Source organism: Halictus rubicundus, chromosome 6, assembly GCF_050948215.1.
Source record: "Halictus rubicundus isolate RS-2024b chromosome 6, iyHalRubi1_principal, whole genome shotgun sequence".
In the NCBI taxonomy this organism is placed as follows: domain Eukaryota; kingdom Metazoa; phylum Arthropoda; class Insecta; order Hymenoptera; family Halictidae; genus Halictus; species Halictus rubicundus.
Genome location: NC_135154.1, coordinates 8,352,095 through 8,366,896, shown reverse-complemented (window position 1 = coordinate 8,366,896; position 14,802 = coordinate 8,352,095). Strand labels below are relative to the sequence as shown.

Here is a 14,802-nt window from a genome sequence, read left to right as displayed (position 1 = left end):
ACAATAATATATTGATCTTACTAAGTTCTTTTAATTTTTTGACTGTCTCAAATAACACCCACACAATTTCGTCATAAATGCATAAAATCCGCAGCGTAGCAATAATGTATAATTAAAATAGAAAAAACTCTTTTAAGATCCAATTCTGATGCACTTTGGATCCGATTGCAATTTCGCCGTGTCATCAGGGTCTCCATCTTCGTATTTAATGTCCAAATCTTTTATGAAAGCACACCAATTTATACCAGCACCGCAATCTGGTTCTTTCTCCGATGCCCACCAAAGTGCGGTCTAGAAAGTACGCACAAATCAATCGAGTGTGAGTGACTGCGTGTCCGAGTAAAAAATTGGGGTCAATAATAAAATTACCTTGACGTTTATCGGTACTAGTGCTGGAACAGGATCAATTTTCACATTCATGAACTGCAGCATATCGTTGTAGTCCAATTTCCCTTTCTCATTCCTGCGAAGGCTATATTGAAAAAACGTATTTCTATAATTACAAAGTAATTAATCGGCAAGTTCCATGATATTGCCAAATAAAGTATTTCGAATAAAGTATTTCTGAAAATTATTCATTTGTTCGGAAATGCAAAGGAAAACGTCAATATTGATTTCATATCTCATTTTTTCATTTTTTCGAAGCCATTACGTTGGACATTGTAAAATTTCTTTCACACCTTTTGTCAACTAAAATTAAATTTAAATTTCAAAATGATTCACTTGTATGTTCGAAAATATGAAGGAAAATGTCAGTGTTAATTTTATATCTTGTTTTTTTTTCAAAGATATTGCACCAGATCTTGTATAATTTTTATAAAATGAGAATATCAACAATTTACATACTGATCGAGCATAGAGTTTATGAGTTCAACGTCAGCTGGTACTCTAGCTCCTCGAAGAACAGTATACATCGTATCGCGTGATAAATATCCTGTACGTTCCCTATCGCAATGATGAAGATCCTCTTCCAAACGGTCCAGGTCCATCCATAAAGCTCGAGAAAGTTCTGTATGAATTAATCGCCTGAAAAGAATGATTAAAAAAGAAATATTATGTCCATATTTTCGTAAAAAATTAAATACCGCATCATGCGTTTATTATGCGTAAAAATAAAAGGGGAGAAATTATTTTAACTGAAACAGTACCGGTAATTATTAAATTGCGGATCTTTATACAAAATAAAAATTTTCTAAATCAATTGTACGAGATAAAAAATCGATAAAAATATTTTTAAATTCTGATATTTTTACAATTTTGTATTTCGTCCACTGGTTTTTGTCATGGGTGTATAAAGTTCGCAAAAATCTACTAATTATAAATATAAATATATTACCTCACATATTCTCGACTGTGGTGTTCTTTCTCTTCGTGTGAAGAATAGTATCGAGCTATAGTAATCATTTCGTGCTCCGTTATTTTACCTTCTGAGTACTTGTGGATGATTTCACTAGATCAAAAGAATTTATATGTTATTGTAAAAAATTGTTCACTATGTTATAGAAATAAATGTAGCGTAATGCTAAATGTCATTATTAAGCTTACACAAATGATTAAATAATAAATGGTCACATTGAACTTTTAAAAACATAAAAATACTTCTTAAAAGAATGATTTATAATGTCCAATTGTTTTATTACGCGCATTAGTAGAATAAAAATTTAGGTACCGTAATTTTTCGAAGGGCAATATCTGAAGCTCATCGCCGGATTTCACGGGCGTGTAAAGCTCAATAAATTCCTTGTAAACGGGTTTCAAAATTTGCTGTAATTTGGCGAGCACTCGTTTGGCGTCGGCTTGCGGAAACTGGAAAAGTCGAATGTCTCAATATTTCTGCGAGCAGAGAATGGACGTCGTGAGAAACGTTAATCGCGCGAGTCGAGTTCGAAGCCCGAGGAACAATAAAATACCGCGACAGGTACAAATCATGGAACCTTATCGCAATGTAACTCCATGTAACGAAGGCAATAAACGTCGGCCGAGGTGAATTCGAAGATAAAATCGTTCAAGTTAACACGTGCTCCGATATAGAAATCTTCTGGTTTGTAATAAGCCGGTTTTGTGCTCGCAAATATTTCCTGATTAGGCTGCATTATCGGCATCCTTTTTAGGAAAAGGCAGCGCCGGAAACCTATAAATACATGGACGATTTGTTGCGATCGTTAAACCAGCGTCACCGAAATTTTTATGACAACCGTGTCGTAAATAGCACGATATTTATACAAAATGAGCCGCATAGAATTTTACAAGTTGCGCTCTTCGAACTAATTGGGGTCGAGATGTCTCACGTGTACGCCATAGTACGCGTGCAGCATGATAATTAACACTTTTTTACCAAGACAATGATAAAACAAAATTTTATTCCGACAACTAGACTATAATGTTCAACTGTAATGAAACTTTACCTGAGTTTCTCTTTGCCAGTTCATAAATAGAAATCGAGTCGTCGATCAGAAAAATTCTTATTATAAACAATCTGTCCTCGTTTTCTGGGATATTCGATATCATCCTGGCCCTAAATCTCAAAACATAGCTGTCGAAGCCTTGCCTAAAATCAAACAAAAAACGAGTTCCAACGTTCGATAACGGTAGCACGATTTATATCTCGAGAAATGTGTACTTGTCGTAATGCAAAAATTTTATGAGGTCCATTTTGGGTGCCTGCGGCAGAACACTGAAGCAATTTCCAAGAGAATCTTCGTAGCTCCCATAACCGTTGTACGGTGGAATGTATTTCTCCACTTTGATGCAAACATCGTCGCCTTTCCGAGGTTTTTCCAGAGGAATTACGTCCTCTACGCCATACTTTCTCCTTTGACACGATAAAGTAATGACAAACACATATTTATATATTATTAACTAATTTATAACTAAACTGCGGGTCTTTATGCAAAATAAAACTTGTTTGCCTTAATTGCAAGACGTACGAAACCAAATACGAATTTATTTCTCCGGCTACCTATAATACTCCTTTGTAAATGCATCCATGTCCGTTATAACAATTATCCTTCCAAAAACATTTATCTGGGCACCAATGCCAATCTCGTTGTCTTTATAAGATTCTTTGTTCGTTTTTCCAGCATTCAATGGATCGATTGAATAATAGCCATTGGACGTATCCTCTCCCATGACATTTAAGACAGTGATAGGTTCAGCCGAGCCGATTGCATCCAGTTCGGAGAAAAACTATATTTGGAAATTAATTTCTTAATTTATTGTATCGTAAAAAGCGTTAAATTCTATAATCACAGTGACGAAACTTATAATTCTACCAAAAGTTGTAATGCAAACATAATTTTGCAACTCTTCATTTGGCTAAACTTTACTTCAGGAAACCAGAAATTTTTAACTTTTGTAAATGTGATCCTGTAGCTTTTGGCGAGAAAAAGCCGAAAATACAAGTTTCAATCTTAGGGAATTAGTAGTTCGAAAGTTAGGCGTGTGTAAAGTTGAGCGATTTTAATAATAACTTAACGCATACAGAGATCCTTACTTTAGGAACTTTCATCCGGTGCAAAAACATACCACCAGCATTTCGCCCGGAGTTGGGTGGTATTATTTCTTTAATTGCCATCGTGTTATCGGATAAATAGTAATGAATTTCAAGGTCGTGAACTATACCAAAAAGATTATCCGTGTCATCCCAGTAACCGTAAAATCGAAGCACCTGTTTATCATATTTCAAAAAATCCCCGCGAGTGTCGATCCTTCGATTGGGCTTCTTTGGAAATGTTTGCTGTTACAATACAAAAACAATTGTTCACATACAATTATAAATAAAAAATACATACTGGAAATATGCATTAAAAAACTATGATAATAAAATCGAAAATTATTACTTACACTTTGTCGTAGTTCCGTATACGGATCTTTCGGAATATTAATGGGATCTGGAACTGGAATACCCATACGATTCAAAAATCGTCTTGTGAATTTATCACAATCGACAATCTTGTACACCCTTCCAAATATTTCCGGTTCTTTGCCAATATTTAAATCAAGTATATCATAAAATCTGTACCTCGCTGGATTCGGCATTGGAACTCTCTGACGTTTGAGTAAAACGCCTGTAATAAATAATTAGTTATGCTATAGAAATATTTATTATTGAATAATAAGACTTTTAAGAACATTCGCGACTCTGTGACAAAATTATCGTTCATAAAAATAATATAATATGTATAACAATATAATCAAGAAAACAATAGAGTAAACCTTGTTCAAGACCACTGTTGTTCGTGGGAGGTTCGTTAATTTTCATTGTACCATCTTCTAAAAAGAAGCTGATGATTACTGTGCGTACTTGATAAGCAGTTTTCCATCTTTCCTCAACAGTTTCTTGAAAGAAAGCTTTAAACATCAATCTCTAAAAAAGTATACTATATTTTAAAACAGATATGGTTTAGACTAAGTACATCTCGTAAATCGTACTATGTTCTGTTATTTTTATAGACTATATATAATGATCATAACTCCTTAAGTGATTCGCGAAAGTCAAGAAAGCGGTCCAAAAAGTCGATATTATTGGTAAAATAATAGCTTTTTATTCTAAAATGGTACAAAACAAGTAAAAAATGGTGGACAAAAATGAAGGTCATTTATTACATTTTTTATAATATTCTTAAGTATATTAAAAATTTGCTTGCATGCGTTACGCGGGCCCGTGACTGCCACGGGCTAGTCACTTAAGGGGTCAATATTATTTCCATCAAATATTGTAATCAATCATTGTACTTGGCCATCAAAAGCAATCCATGACGGCAATTCCTGTGTTTCTCCTCGCGGATATATTGACGGATAACTAACAGTTTCTCCTTTATCCGCTTTATCTGATAAATAATAAACTCCTTCGTGTATCTTACCAAAATATTGATCTCTGTGAAAACTTGTACGACCGAGCTACAAATATAATATTGAACTTTCGTTAAAATAGTTCACTTTACTAACTATATTTTCAAAGGATTCATTTGCAGAGAGACTTACATTTGTGTTGAAATTATATCCGGGTAAACAAGGAAGCATATGATCGCGCTGCATTATGCAACAATGCACAATTAACCCAGAAAAGTATTAATAACTGGTAAACACTTTCTACAACCTCACATTGGAGTAAAGGAATGAGATATCCCTATTTACTGACGTTGTGTTTCCTTGGTGATAGTTCCATGAAGTAAGTATGGGAGAGGAAAGAACCGTAATTTAAAACCGTATATTTATTTATTATCTTCAATAACTCGCAACATTATACTGGTACAATCTTTGACCAGTATGCAAAAAGCATATATATATAACACTAGCTTTACTAGCCGGCATCGTTCGTTAGCTCCTAGCAACTCGAATCTCTGTAAGTAAAAGGACATTGGCCAGACATCAGCCAGGCAAAATGGGTCGAGGCAAATGTCGTGACCCTAAACTTTACTATTCGAAAGTTTTTAAACGACAGATAAATACACAAACATATAAATTTTTTGCTTCATGTATTAGATATATATATATATATATAGTAATATACAATATAGCAAAACTCTTGTATAAACATAACATATATATAGTATATGTATATGTTACATTAATTTCATTTAGTAGTTTATGCTAGCCATAAACTTCGATCAGTAGTTTTGATCATGTTCCTTATATAATAATAATATATAATGTGCAGATCGTAGAATTACGTTAACAGATCATAAAATTAGTAGTATATCATACGATATATAAATGCGTCGTCTATAGAATTAGTAATGTGTAGGAATTAGTAACAAAGTACAGTAAAAGTTAAGCGTAGTAAAAGCGAAAATCAAACATCCAGCGTTTGTAATGTTAAACACAAAACAACATAACGATTCAACGTTAATTAAACTTTTACATAAAATATTAAGTCGTGTATCTCTTAACAGTCTAAACTAGTATTATGTATACGATAGCAATATTATGCATACATCCTTGTGCACATCACATAAGCATGCTGTAATAGATCTCGATGGCACTCACTATCATCAAAAATAATTCAATAAGCTCAAATAATATAAAGTTGAGATTGAACGATAAACATGGCATCATACGGAAACGAAACCATTTAGCGACAGTGGACGGTCCAAGTATAAATAAATAAACATAACTGATGATACTTTCATATATCTCGAAAAGTCCCAAATAGCAAATTTGTGTTTCGTGATTCTTGTTTCTTTTTCCAGATCACTTCACTTGAACTTCTCTCATTTCCGGTGAGATTGCATTGTGAAAATTCGGCAACAGGCAATTTTCAGAAACACGTGAACAACTGTGCGAATTTCCACTTGCGTTTCTTCAATTTCTAGTCTTTAGTCTCTGGTTGCAGATCGTACCAGCTCGTAAAAGACTTTGTGACGTCGATCTCGCTCAGATTTATATGCACCTGACCCATAACTTTGCTCCCGGCAGATAGCCAGCCTTTCTGGGTGCATACCGATATCTCCAATTTACGGGTGTTCAGATCACCCTGAGAAATAACATATTCGAACTGCTCGTCGAAGACCGGGTTGCAGTTGTCCTTCATCACCGCTGTTTTGCGTTTGGTTTCCTTATGACGATCCGGCAATAGATACAGTTTTACGTACGGGTCCGGTATATTGTACGGATCGTTATGTGGCAGAGGTAAATTACTAAAACAATAGGAAAGAAATCAATTAACAATGTACACAACTTACAAGTTCCTGCGTGCACAATTTACGTACGCTATTTTATGTACTACGACTATAAGCTTTTGCCTTTGGACGCTGTAACGCAACGACAGTTGTATTCGTCCCAATTTAGCTTCGCCGGACGATGACGTTATGCTTAGGTTTCTATGAAGTAATTGGGGACTTCCGGTAAGCGACGAAGCGGTATTAATAACAACTATTTCTTCATTTGGTGGAGCTGTTTCTTCAGGTCCATTGCCTGCGCCTGATCCAGTACTACTCTTAACCGACTCCTTTGACGGTTGTCTTTTCAACGGGCTAGGTGGAACTGAAAGAACGTGATTATGCTTAGAAACTTTTTCAGAATACCAGAGCGTGTAGGCAAAGAGTAGGTATAAGGAGCGACACTCTGATAATGAAACTACTTTTAGAGATAGATGAGCTAATACAATCAATTTAAATTTGTTCTACTATTCTAAAATTATATCCAGTAGTTATGGTTAATAAAAAAAAAATTAATCTAATACTGTGCTTTTCCTTTCATTTGTATGCGTTCATATAATTAAACTGTATTCCGTATAGAATAGATTTAATTGTAAGAAATAACAAACACTTACGACTAGAAGTATTGCTAATATTCGATTCTTGGCGTTCAATTCGTTTATTTAGCTGAGTAATGTCGTGATCGTCATCGTCTTCTTCTGAAGTAGGTTCAGGTTCTTCATACTTCAAAATCTGTGAACAGAAGATATACGTATACAACCGTAATATAACGTTCTCACTTAATTCAAACATTTACATAATCAGAAAGAAAACATACGCTTAAAGACATAGACAGTATTAGTTTGCTGTCAGCCTCAGCCATTTGCAGATCATAAGGCTGTTGTGTGATTTCAAGATTGTTCTCCTTCAGAAGCAAAGAGATATTGTAATTCATTTCTCCTACAATGAAAGCAGTCTTTTCGTCTGTGATCTAAAAATATACGAGTTAAAACGTGTTAACAACAAGAACAATTAGCCGAACTTTTCTAAGAATTTTTTGAAACCTTTATGTGCAATATGCTGGTTTCCGGGTTGCTAACTAAAAACGTGAAACCTTGTTCCCATACTGGATCACAAGATCGTAACAGGGTTGCTGTTCTTTTTTTGTCCCCTCCAACGGTCGCCTCAAGAAAAACGTCAGGTTGCTTATTTCCTCGGACGCACTACAATTAAAATTGATTTGCAATTGAATCTAAGATTTATTTGATGTTAAGTACGGAAATTTTGCATTCGTACTGGCAAATTTCTTGCTGAATCGACGTAAAGGACGAGAAGAGCTGTACTCATCGATGTTATTCGCAATTCTTGAGTTTCAATCAAAGCCTGTGCATAAAAATGGTATATTAATATTTTCTGAATATTTAAGATTGTACTTTTTTTCAATAATACATACAGCTTTTAAATCGGCGACGTTTTTGGAAAATTGAAACCACATTAATCGTAGATGAATCATGCCATGTTTCGCTTGCTCTAAGGAGACCCACTAAAAGAATTCGTTATCGCTATAAGTTTCTTCTTGCAATATAAATAATATCTTTTTTTTCTTACCGTATCAATTGTTCCTTTCTTCTTTACTCGACTGACCTCGATACTAGCTCTATATTATTACAGTACCAAAAAAACAGTATATTTAGTAAGAATAGAATTTATTTTGCTTGTAATGCTTACATAAATTTGTTATAGTAAAGCTTATCACTTGTCATCATGACGAATATGCAAATATGATTGATGATCGATGTGCTGAGTGTTCAACATGCTTCATGCAATTATGAAGCATCCACGTCAATAGAAGCAATTCCTTTTAAATTTTCATGCTTTTCATTTTGCGAGTAAACACCATATATTTTATATTACATACATTCATAGTCATATAAGCAGCACTCTAGAGAATCGTTTAATCTCGTTAATAAAAGTTTGCTTCTTGAACTATATAATTAAGAACGAAATGAAAAGAGTAATGTGGTGACAATGAATTCTTGTTTCACTGTATCTGTAAAGGGCACATAGACTTCATGAAAAATTTTAACTGTATGACTTCACCATGTTTCGTGAATAACTCTCGTTAACATGCATCATACTGATATAGTACAATTACATTTTTCAAAGTAATTCAAGATTTTCAAGCGCGCGATCTACAGTAACTAAGAAATTATTAAGTATGTTTCTTCTAAACTAATTATAGAGAAGAATGTTCAAATGCATTCTATTCCTGGAAAAATGTACTTGCTGCAAGTAGCAATACCTGCCAAGTGGATCATCTTGACCAGCGTTGTCTTTGTCAAAGAGATGGGCAACCACTCTGTTGTAATAGGCTCCCAAGCTCTTATCCACTATAAACTGTCATCATACAATCTAGTTTAGTTTCTTATTTGTCAACTACGGTCACCTAATCACTCTCATAACTATAAAAATAAACTAAAAGCAAAATTCCAACATAATGAAATTAAAATATATAAATACATCAACTAAACGTTCCGCATCTAAGATTAAATTATAGAAAACAAGAATATTCATTAAAGAAACGATTAATGTTGTTACATAAAAATTCCCACAATATATGTGCTACATTAGGGTAGTCCTTATCTTTGGACCGTGCCAATTCTTTTATGAAACCTTTGAGACCCTTCGAGACCCGTCCCGAGTTGACATTTTCAAGCACACACCTCTAGTCGATAACATTTTTCTATCAAAAAACAACCCCTGTAGCTAAGGACCACCTTAATATGATAAAAAATATATAATGCAAAGAAATATACAAAACAAATTGAATGCCTAAAGATATTTCTAGAGTTAATATATGTTACAACAAATATCATTCATTATTAAGATATAATAAATAAACGAGGTCCACTAAGCATATGGCACATTTATATGTATGTACATTTGAATATAATTCTTTGTTAGAAATTAATATAAAAAACAAAAATTATTAATTGAAAATTATATTGATATTGCAAGAAAGATTTATAAACATAATGCAGGCGTGCAAAAATTAGTAGATCACTATTCGTAATTGCTGTTAAATATTAATTACTGTGTTACAACTTTCCATAAACACACAACTACCTGCCAAGGAAGTCATCATACTGAACACATGGAATGTTTGCATCCCTATCCCACAGAAACACCATAGCCTTCTGCATTATACATGAGTAGATCACAGCCTGTATGCCAATATTAGGGATGTATATAAGATATAAAAAACCAAGATAATACTTTATAAATCTTTCGTTCGTATAGTAATAATAATTACAATTTCACTAAAAATTATAATTATTATTACTGCATACATATGTGCCACATAAAATGACTATGAATATAAATCGATTAAAAAATTAATATACAAACAACTAAAAGAAATAAATATATTATTAAAGAAATAAGTCTAAACCCTATTCTATCTACTGTTAGAAATCTTATGATGAAGCATTAGGTTGCTCACACAGTGAAGTGACACATACAGACAACACTCATAAATCCACTATTATAAATAATACTGCGGTAAACCAAAGCAACACCGACATGCTCATATATTTTACAAATAACAGTGACTGCCTTAATAATGTTAACATGAATCAGATATGTTGTGAAAAAGTGTAGGTGATCATTAAATAGTAATATTATTGAAATATTAATGAATAATACCAATATTAAATCAGCATATCAATTCGAAAAATTGTTTCAATTGTTTTTCTTCTACCTTCAATTTCTTTTTATTACATTATTACTTTATTAATCATTTTTGTGTGCCTTAATAAAAGAACAATGCAATGTATAATATATAAGATGGCAATTCTTTTTTTCATTATAATTTTATACTTGGCATAAAATATAGAAAAAATATATAATAACGTTATTCATACCTTCCAAGACTTTCATCGCCCTTGGTATCGTCATAGTCCCACAGCAGCACAGTAATTTGTTGAGCGATGGCCGACGAGACGGCACACTAATTCCACATAACACATCGCACATCACATACACACATACATACCAAAATATGAACTTAAATTAGATCGACACGATTTAAGATGTTTCTGATCTATACACGTAAGCAAATAACTATATTGCGCTACTACAAGTAGAACAATTTTTTATGCAATCGCAGGTGAGATTATAGTTTACCCGATTCACTAGGAAAAGCTGTCTCCAGTAAATCACGGTGGTCAATGTTAGATCAGCAACATGTTACAACTAAAATAAGACCATGGACAATTTTCATATTAAAAAAAAAAAACAGAGAAAGAAATAAGAAATCAACAGTTCACCGTAGTCTCATGTGTAACAATTAAATTTAAAAAATGAAAAATTAAATTTGCACCTGAAAATATTCTATACTTTAATCTACTTTCTCTACTGTATTATGTGCTTTATTTGAATAAATGATGTTCTTTCTTACCATCTGAAAGATGCTGTACTTGTAATTTTAATGGACTTACAATAAAAAAAAATTATAGCAAAGCACATGCAATACTATTAATGTCTAATTTATTATGATAATGCGTCATGCGTACCTCGCACCAGTAATCCCATTTCGGATTCACAGTGTTGTCTATGGTTTTTGTCCTGAATTCTTGTGCTCCAACATTTATAATCGCATATGGATCAGACTTGCCTTTGCCCAACACACTGATATCTTTTTTCATAAGATGCTTCGCTTCTACTACATGTATTCGTAAAACTCCCTGTACAGGAGCAAAATGTATAATGAAGTTTTGTATAACTTTTTTGTGTTTTACTAGAAATGTGTGAGAACATGAAAATGTCGGGTCGAGAAATTTTCGGGTTCTCGCACACCTCTAATAATTACATTTATTTTGGTCTATTTAAAAAAAAAGACAACTGGAATCGTTCATAGCCATAATAGATGTCTCACCTCTGGTTCAGGCATTTTCAATGATTCAACAGGTACCTCTTCGCTTAGAGGTATAACAATTTTATTTGGCAGTACAACGAAAGCTGCTATTTGTTCTACTATTGTCTTTCTTAAAATGTCGCTGTAAGCAAAATATATGATTGATTATATTTTCATTCTGTAGAAGGCAAGCATATTTAAAGTAAATAAAATTAATCAATCGTACTTAAATCCTGGTAGGTCAAGAACATCTGCTACTCCTACTAAATTGAAATTAATAGCTGGAGGATTTAAGAAAAATGCTTGTATACCTCCAACTATAGGCATAATTGGTAACAATGGTTTCATCACTATTCTCATCATTCCACGAATCTGAAAATGAATTATAAATTATGCGTTAAATTTTTGAAATGCTGAATACATAACAAAAGTGTACTTATAACTAGACAGCAGACTTTATGCATTTATGACAAAAATGAGTAGGTGAAAAATTTAAAAAGAGTGCTATATTATTTGCAACCTATTCAACATATTAGGAAAAAAAATGTTTGTTGCAATTCAAGTAGAAAATTTTTATTTTGCATGAAGATCCGCTGTCTACTTATAACTTTTTACCTGAAAGTCTTTAATACCGCCTTTTATATTTCCAACAGAAAAGGTAATATCACAATCGCCAGCATACCTATGATATTGATAAATAATTAGATAAATAATATAAGCAGTAATGAAAGAATATCAAAAATATTGTTAACATGAATGATGCATACATAACATCAGCATCAACTATAACTTCATTCCTTGAAGTGTTTTTGTCATATGCTTTGATTCCATAAATTTTTAAAGGCTGTAAACATACATAGTAATGAATCGTATTGTGTAAATACTATAACACACAATACTTTTATGATATGATAAAGTATTTACACTGACATGTCGGATTAGAAAAACAGAGGGACATATTCTAATGTATATTGAAGACTTTTTAACTGTAGAAAGCATTTAGAATCAAGTATTATAATCCACTTACGATGCGACCTAAAACCAGTCTGTCAAACTGGAAACCTTTTATTTTATACTCTGTCAATTTTTCAACAATAGCTGGTTCTATACTTTGCTTGCATAGCTCTCTAGCAAAGTGATTTATATTTGGCCAAACTTTATAGAGAACCTTGTGTTGAGAAGAAAGTAATTGAAATTAATAGAAATTGAATATTTCAGAATAACTTGTTCGATAAAAGGTTTTCGTACTTTGTTTAACCATTCAGCTCTGTCAACATCAGGAAAATAAACCCAAGAAGGCAGTTCGTCTAATCGATTCATTATCAATTCTTTTTCTTTTGCCATTATGCTTGCCTTGGCAGTAATTACTTTTAACTCGTTGTCTTTTCTTCGTTCTGCCTTCCATGCTAATAAAGCAATGGGTGCAATCAACCATGCTACACTAACATTCAAATATCCACATCCCCAAATGAAACCAGCAGTTGCTAATTTAGTAAAAAACGACATGGTCAGTGAACCTATATTCATGTATGGCCAAGGGGTTGGCTTGGAAACACTGTTATCTTCGCTTTTGCCTTCCATTTGTATGGTATGATTAACTTTCAGCTTTAATTTCTTCTTTAACTTAGATACAATTTATCTACTTGCATCGATTCTGCAAAAGAGAATTACGCATTAGTTTGTGAAGATACATATTTAATCATTTTTATTACAGAATATTTAAGAAATATATTAAAATAACAATGTTAATAAATAACATTGTTAAAAAGTTGTTTCTACATATCTTATCGTATTAAGATGGAACCAAGAATTAGGATAGTAGTTATCACAAAAGATTGATCAGTCCTTAAAACATGAATCACAAGAAGTTCCCTTATCAATTGCACCTTCTTATGTCAACTAGTTGGTTAGAGATGGACTGCTAAGATAGACTGTCCATTTCTTCAATACTGATAAGATAAGTTACTTATATGTATACATACTTTCAATTTAAAGATGTAACTCTTTATGTCCTTTAAACAATATCCTTTACAATGAATACTTATAACAAAACTTACTAATTTCTTTTTTATACTAATTATACTAAATGCAACTATATAAAAAAGAAAAGAAGGTAAATGTAAAATAAAATACCCATAGAATTGAATACTTTGATTGCATCAATGCCTATTAATATACTGTAAATTCTGTCGGTAATTAAATACAGCAAAATATTAAAAACGATTTAACTATGTTTCTTTCTTGCATCTAGATCCTAATGGAAATCTATTTTTGTCAAATTTATATTCGCATAAAAATACAGTCTAATCTATTTACGGCTTAAGTAGAAACTTTATATCTGAACGAACACAACTTTTACGAAAAATGAATCGCCCATTTTTCGTAGAAACAATAAGAAGACTTTTGATATGATTAACAATGCTACAGTCTTACAGCCTTGAATATGTATTATTACGCATATATTACACGATTTTCAGATTAGTATTTTGAAGAAATGCAAATAGATAATACATGCAAATTTTAAGGTGTGCGAAAGCATTAGTTCTGTTAAAAATAGATATAAGTACAGTTCGTATTGTGGATAATGCTTACATTAACTTTTAGTTGTTTATAACTTCATGTAACTGTGACTACAAGCATAATGGAATGTTTTCCGGACCAATCAATTATTGCAATATAGCATCTCTCAAAGTGAGTCACGAACGTGAACAACTGTATGTTTTACATGTGTACATTTGCGAAGTATGCGTGTGTGTATGTATAAATAGAACCGCATTAGTAGCTAACTTAACACTCCTGGAAAAAATCTGAACACCGCTAATAATATCAAGTTTATACTCGAATTTTATCCAACGTTTCATTATTAAAACATATATGTTACTTTATTTGAAAATGGAATCTCTATGATTGCTTTTACTTATCTTTTTAATTAATAACCTTGACACTGTTCTAAAGTTTGATTACTTTTCACATTATACATTAAACAATCCTATTAAAAACACAAAAGTCGCCATTGTATTTTTACAAGGATGCAATTATGTTATATTGCGGTTGTTGTTCACTTTCATCTCTAACGTAGATTTAATTGTTAACACATATCTTTGAAGCTTAATTTATTCTAGTTATTGGAATTCTAAAAAGCGTCTTGTGTCAATAATACAGGCTAAAGAATGCGGATTATTTGCCATTATAGGATTATGAAGGATTATCAAATGTACTCTGTTAAAAATATACAATTTTTGAAATTTT

At 32.4% G+C, this 14,802-nt stretch overlaps 2 protein-coding genes across 4 annotated transcripts; both read right to left on the bottom strand.

Moving 5' to 3' along the window:
* Window positions 1-25: 25 nt before the first annotated feature.
* On the bottom strand, window positions 26-5,108 carry LOC143355177 (EF-hand domain-containing family member C2). The gene is made up of 14 exons (XM_076789775.1): window positions 4,984-5,108; window positions 4,735-4,899; window positions 4,216-4,366; window positions 3,844-4,067; window positions 3,494-3,736; window positions 2,960-3,186; window positions 2,621-2,812; window positions 2,406-2,548; window positions 1,935-2,131; window positions 1,670-1,806; window positions 1,337-1,450; window positions 847-1,026; window positions 370-472; window positions 26-291 (listed from the first exon to the last, which is right to left on the bottom strand). The coding sequence occupies exons 1-14, from the start codon at window positions 5,035-5,037 to the stop codon at window positions 133-135; spliced, it is 2,289 nt and encodes a 762-aa protein (XP_076645890.1). The 5' UTR covers window positions 5,038-5,108; the 3' UTR covers window positions 26-132.
* A 90-nt stretch (window positions 5,109-5,198) lies between these two features.
* Window positions 5,199-14,286, bottom strand: Esyt2 (extended synaptotagmin-like protein 2). Of its 3 annotated transcripts, none has more exons than XM_076789771.1 (17): window positions 14,146-14,286; window positions 12,802-13,207; window positions 12,581-12,721; window positions 12,321-12,397; window positions 12,169-12,235; window positions 11,780-11,925; window positions 11,575-11,695; window positions 11,213-11,383; window positions 9,765-9,862; window positions 8,247-8,295; window positions 8,092-8,181; window positions 7,935-8,021; window positions 7,703-7,861; window positions 7,477-7,629; window positions 7,268-7,391; window positions 6,711-6,984; window positions 5,199-6,638 (listed from the first exon to the last, which is right to left on the bottom strand). In XM_076789771.1, the coding sequence occupies exons 2-17, from the start codon at window positions 13,132-13,134 to the stop codon at window positions 6,311-6,313; spliced, it is 2,418 nt and encodes an 805-aa protein (XP_076645886.1). In that variant the 5' UTR covers window positions 13,135-13,207; window positions 14,146-14,286; the 3' UTR covers window positions 5,199-6,310. The 3 variants fall into 3 exon arrangements, with proteins under 3 accessions (XP_076645886.1, XP_076645887.1, XP_076645888.1); XM_076789772.1 differs by lacking the exon at window positions 9,765-9,862 and adding an exon at window positions 8,941-9,035; XM_076789773.1 differs by lacking the exon at window positions 9,765-9,862 and adding an exon at window positions 10,562-10,647 and having other exon boundaries at window positions 14,146-14,283.
* Window positions 14,287-14,802: the final 516 nt, after the last annotated feature.

Excerpts from the sequence above, each read along its gene's own strand:
- Esyt2 (XM_076789771.1), bottom strand. The coding sequence starts at position 13,134 with ATGGAAGGCAAAAGCGAAGATAACAGTGTTTCCAAGCCAACCCCTTGG. Across the intron at positions 11,384-11,574 it reads TGAAAATGCCTGAACCAGAG|GGAGTTTTACGAATACATGT; the intron begins GTGAGACATCTA and ends GCTCCTGTACAG. Across the intron at positions 7,630-7,702 it reads CCAGCATATTGCACATAAAG|ATCACAGACGAAAAGACTGC; the intron begins GTTTCAAAAAAT and ends GTATATTTTTAG.
- LOC143355177 (XM_076789775.1), bottom strand. The coding sequence starts at position 5,037 with ATGCAGCGCGATCATATGCTTCCTTGTTTACCCGGATATAATTTCAAC. Across the intron at positions 1,807-1,934 it reads TGGAGTTACATTGCGATAAG|TTTCCGCAAGCCGACGCCAA; the intron begins GTTCCATGATTT and ends CGACTTTTCCAG. Across the intron at positions 1,027-1,336 it reads CACAGTCGAGAATATGTGAG|GCGATTAATTCATACAGAAC; the intron begins GTAATATATTTA and ends CATTCTTTTCAG.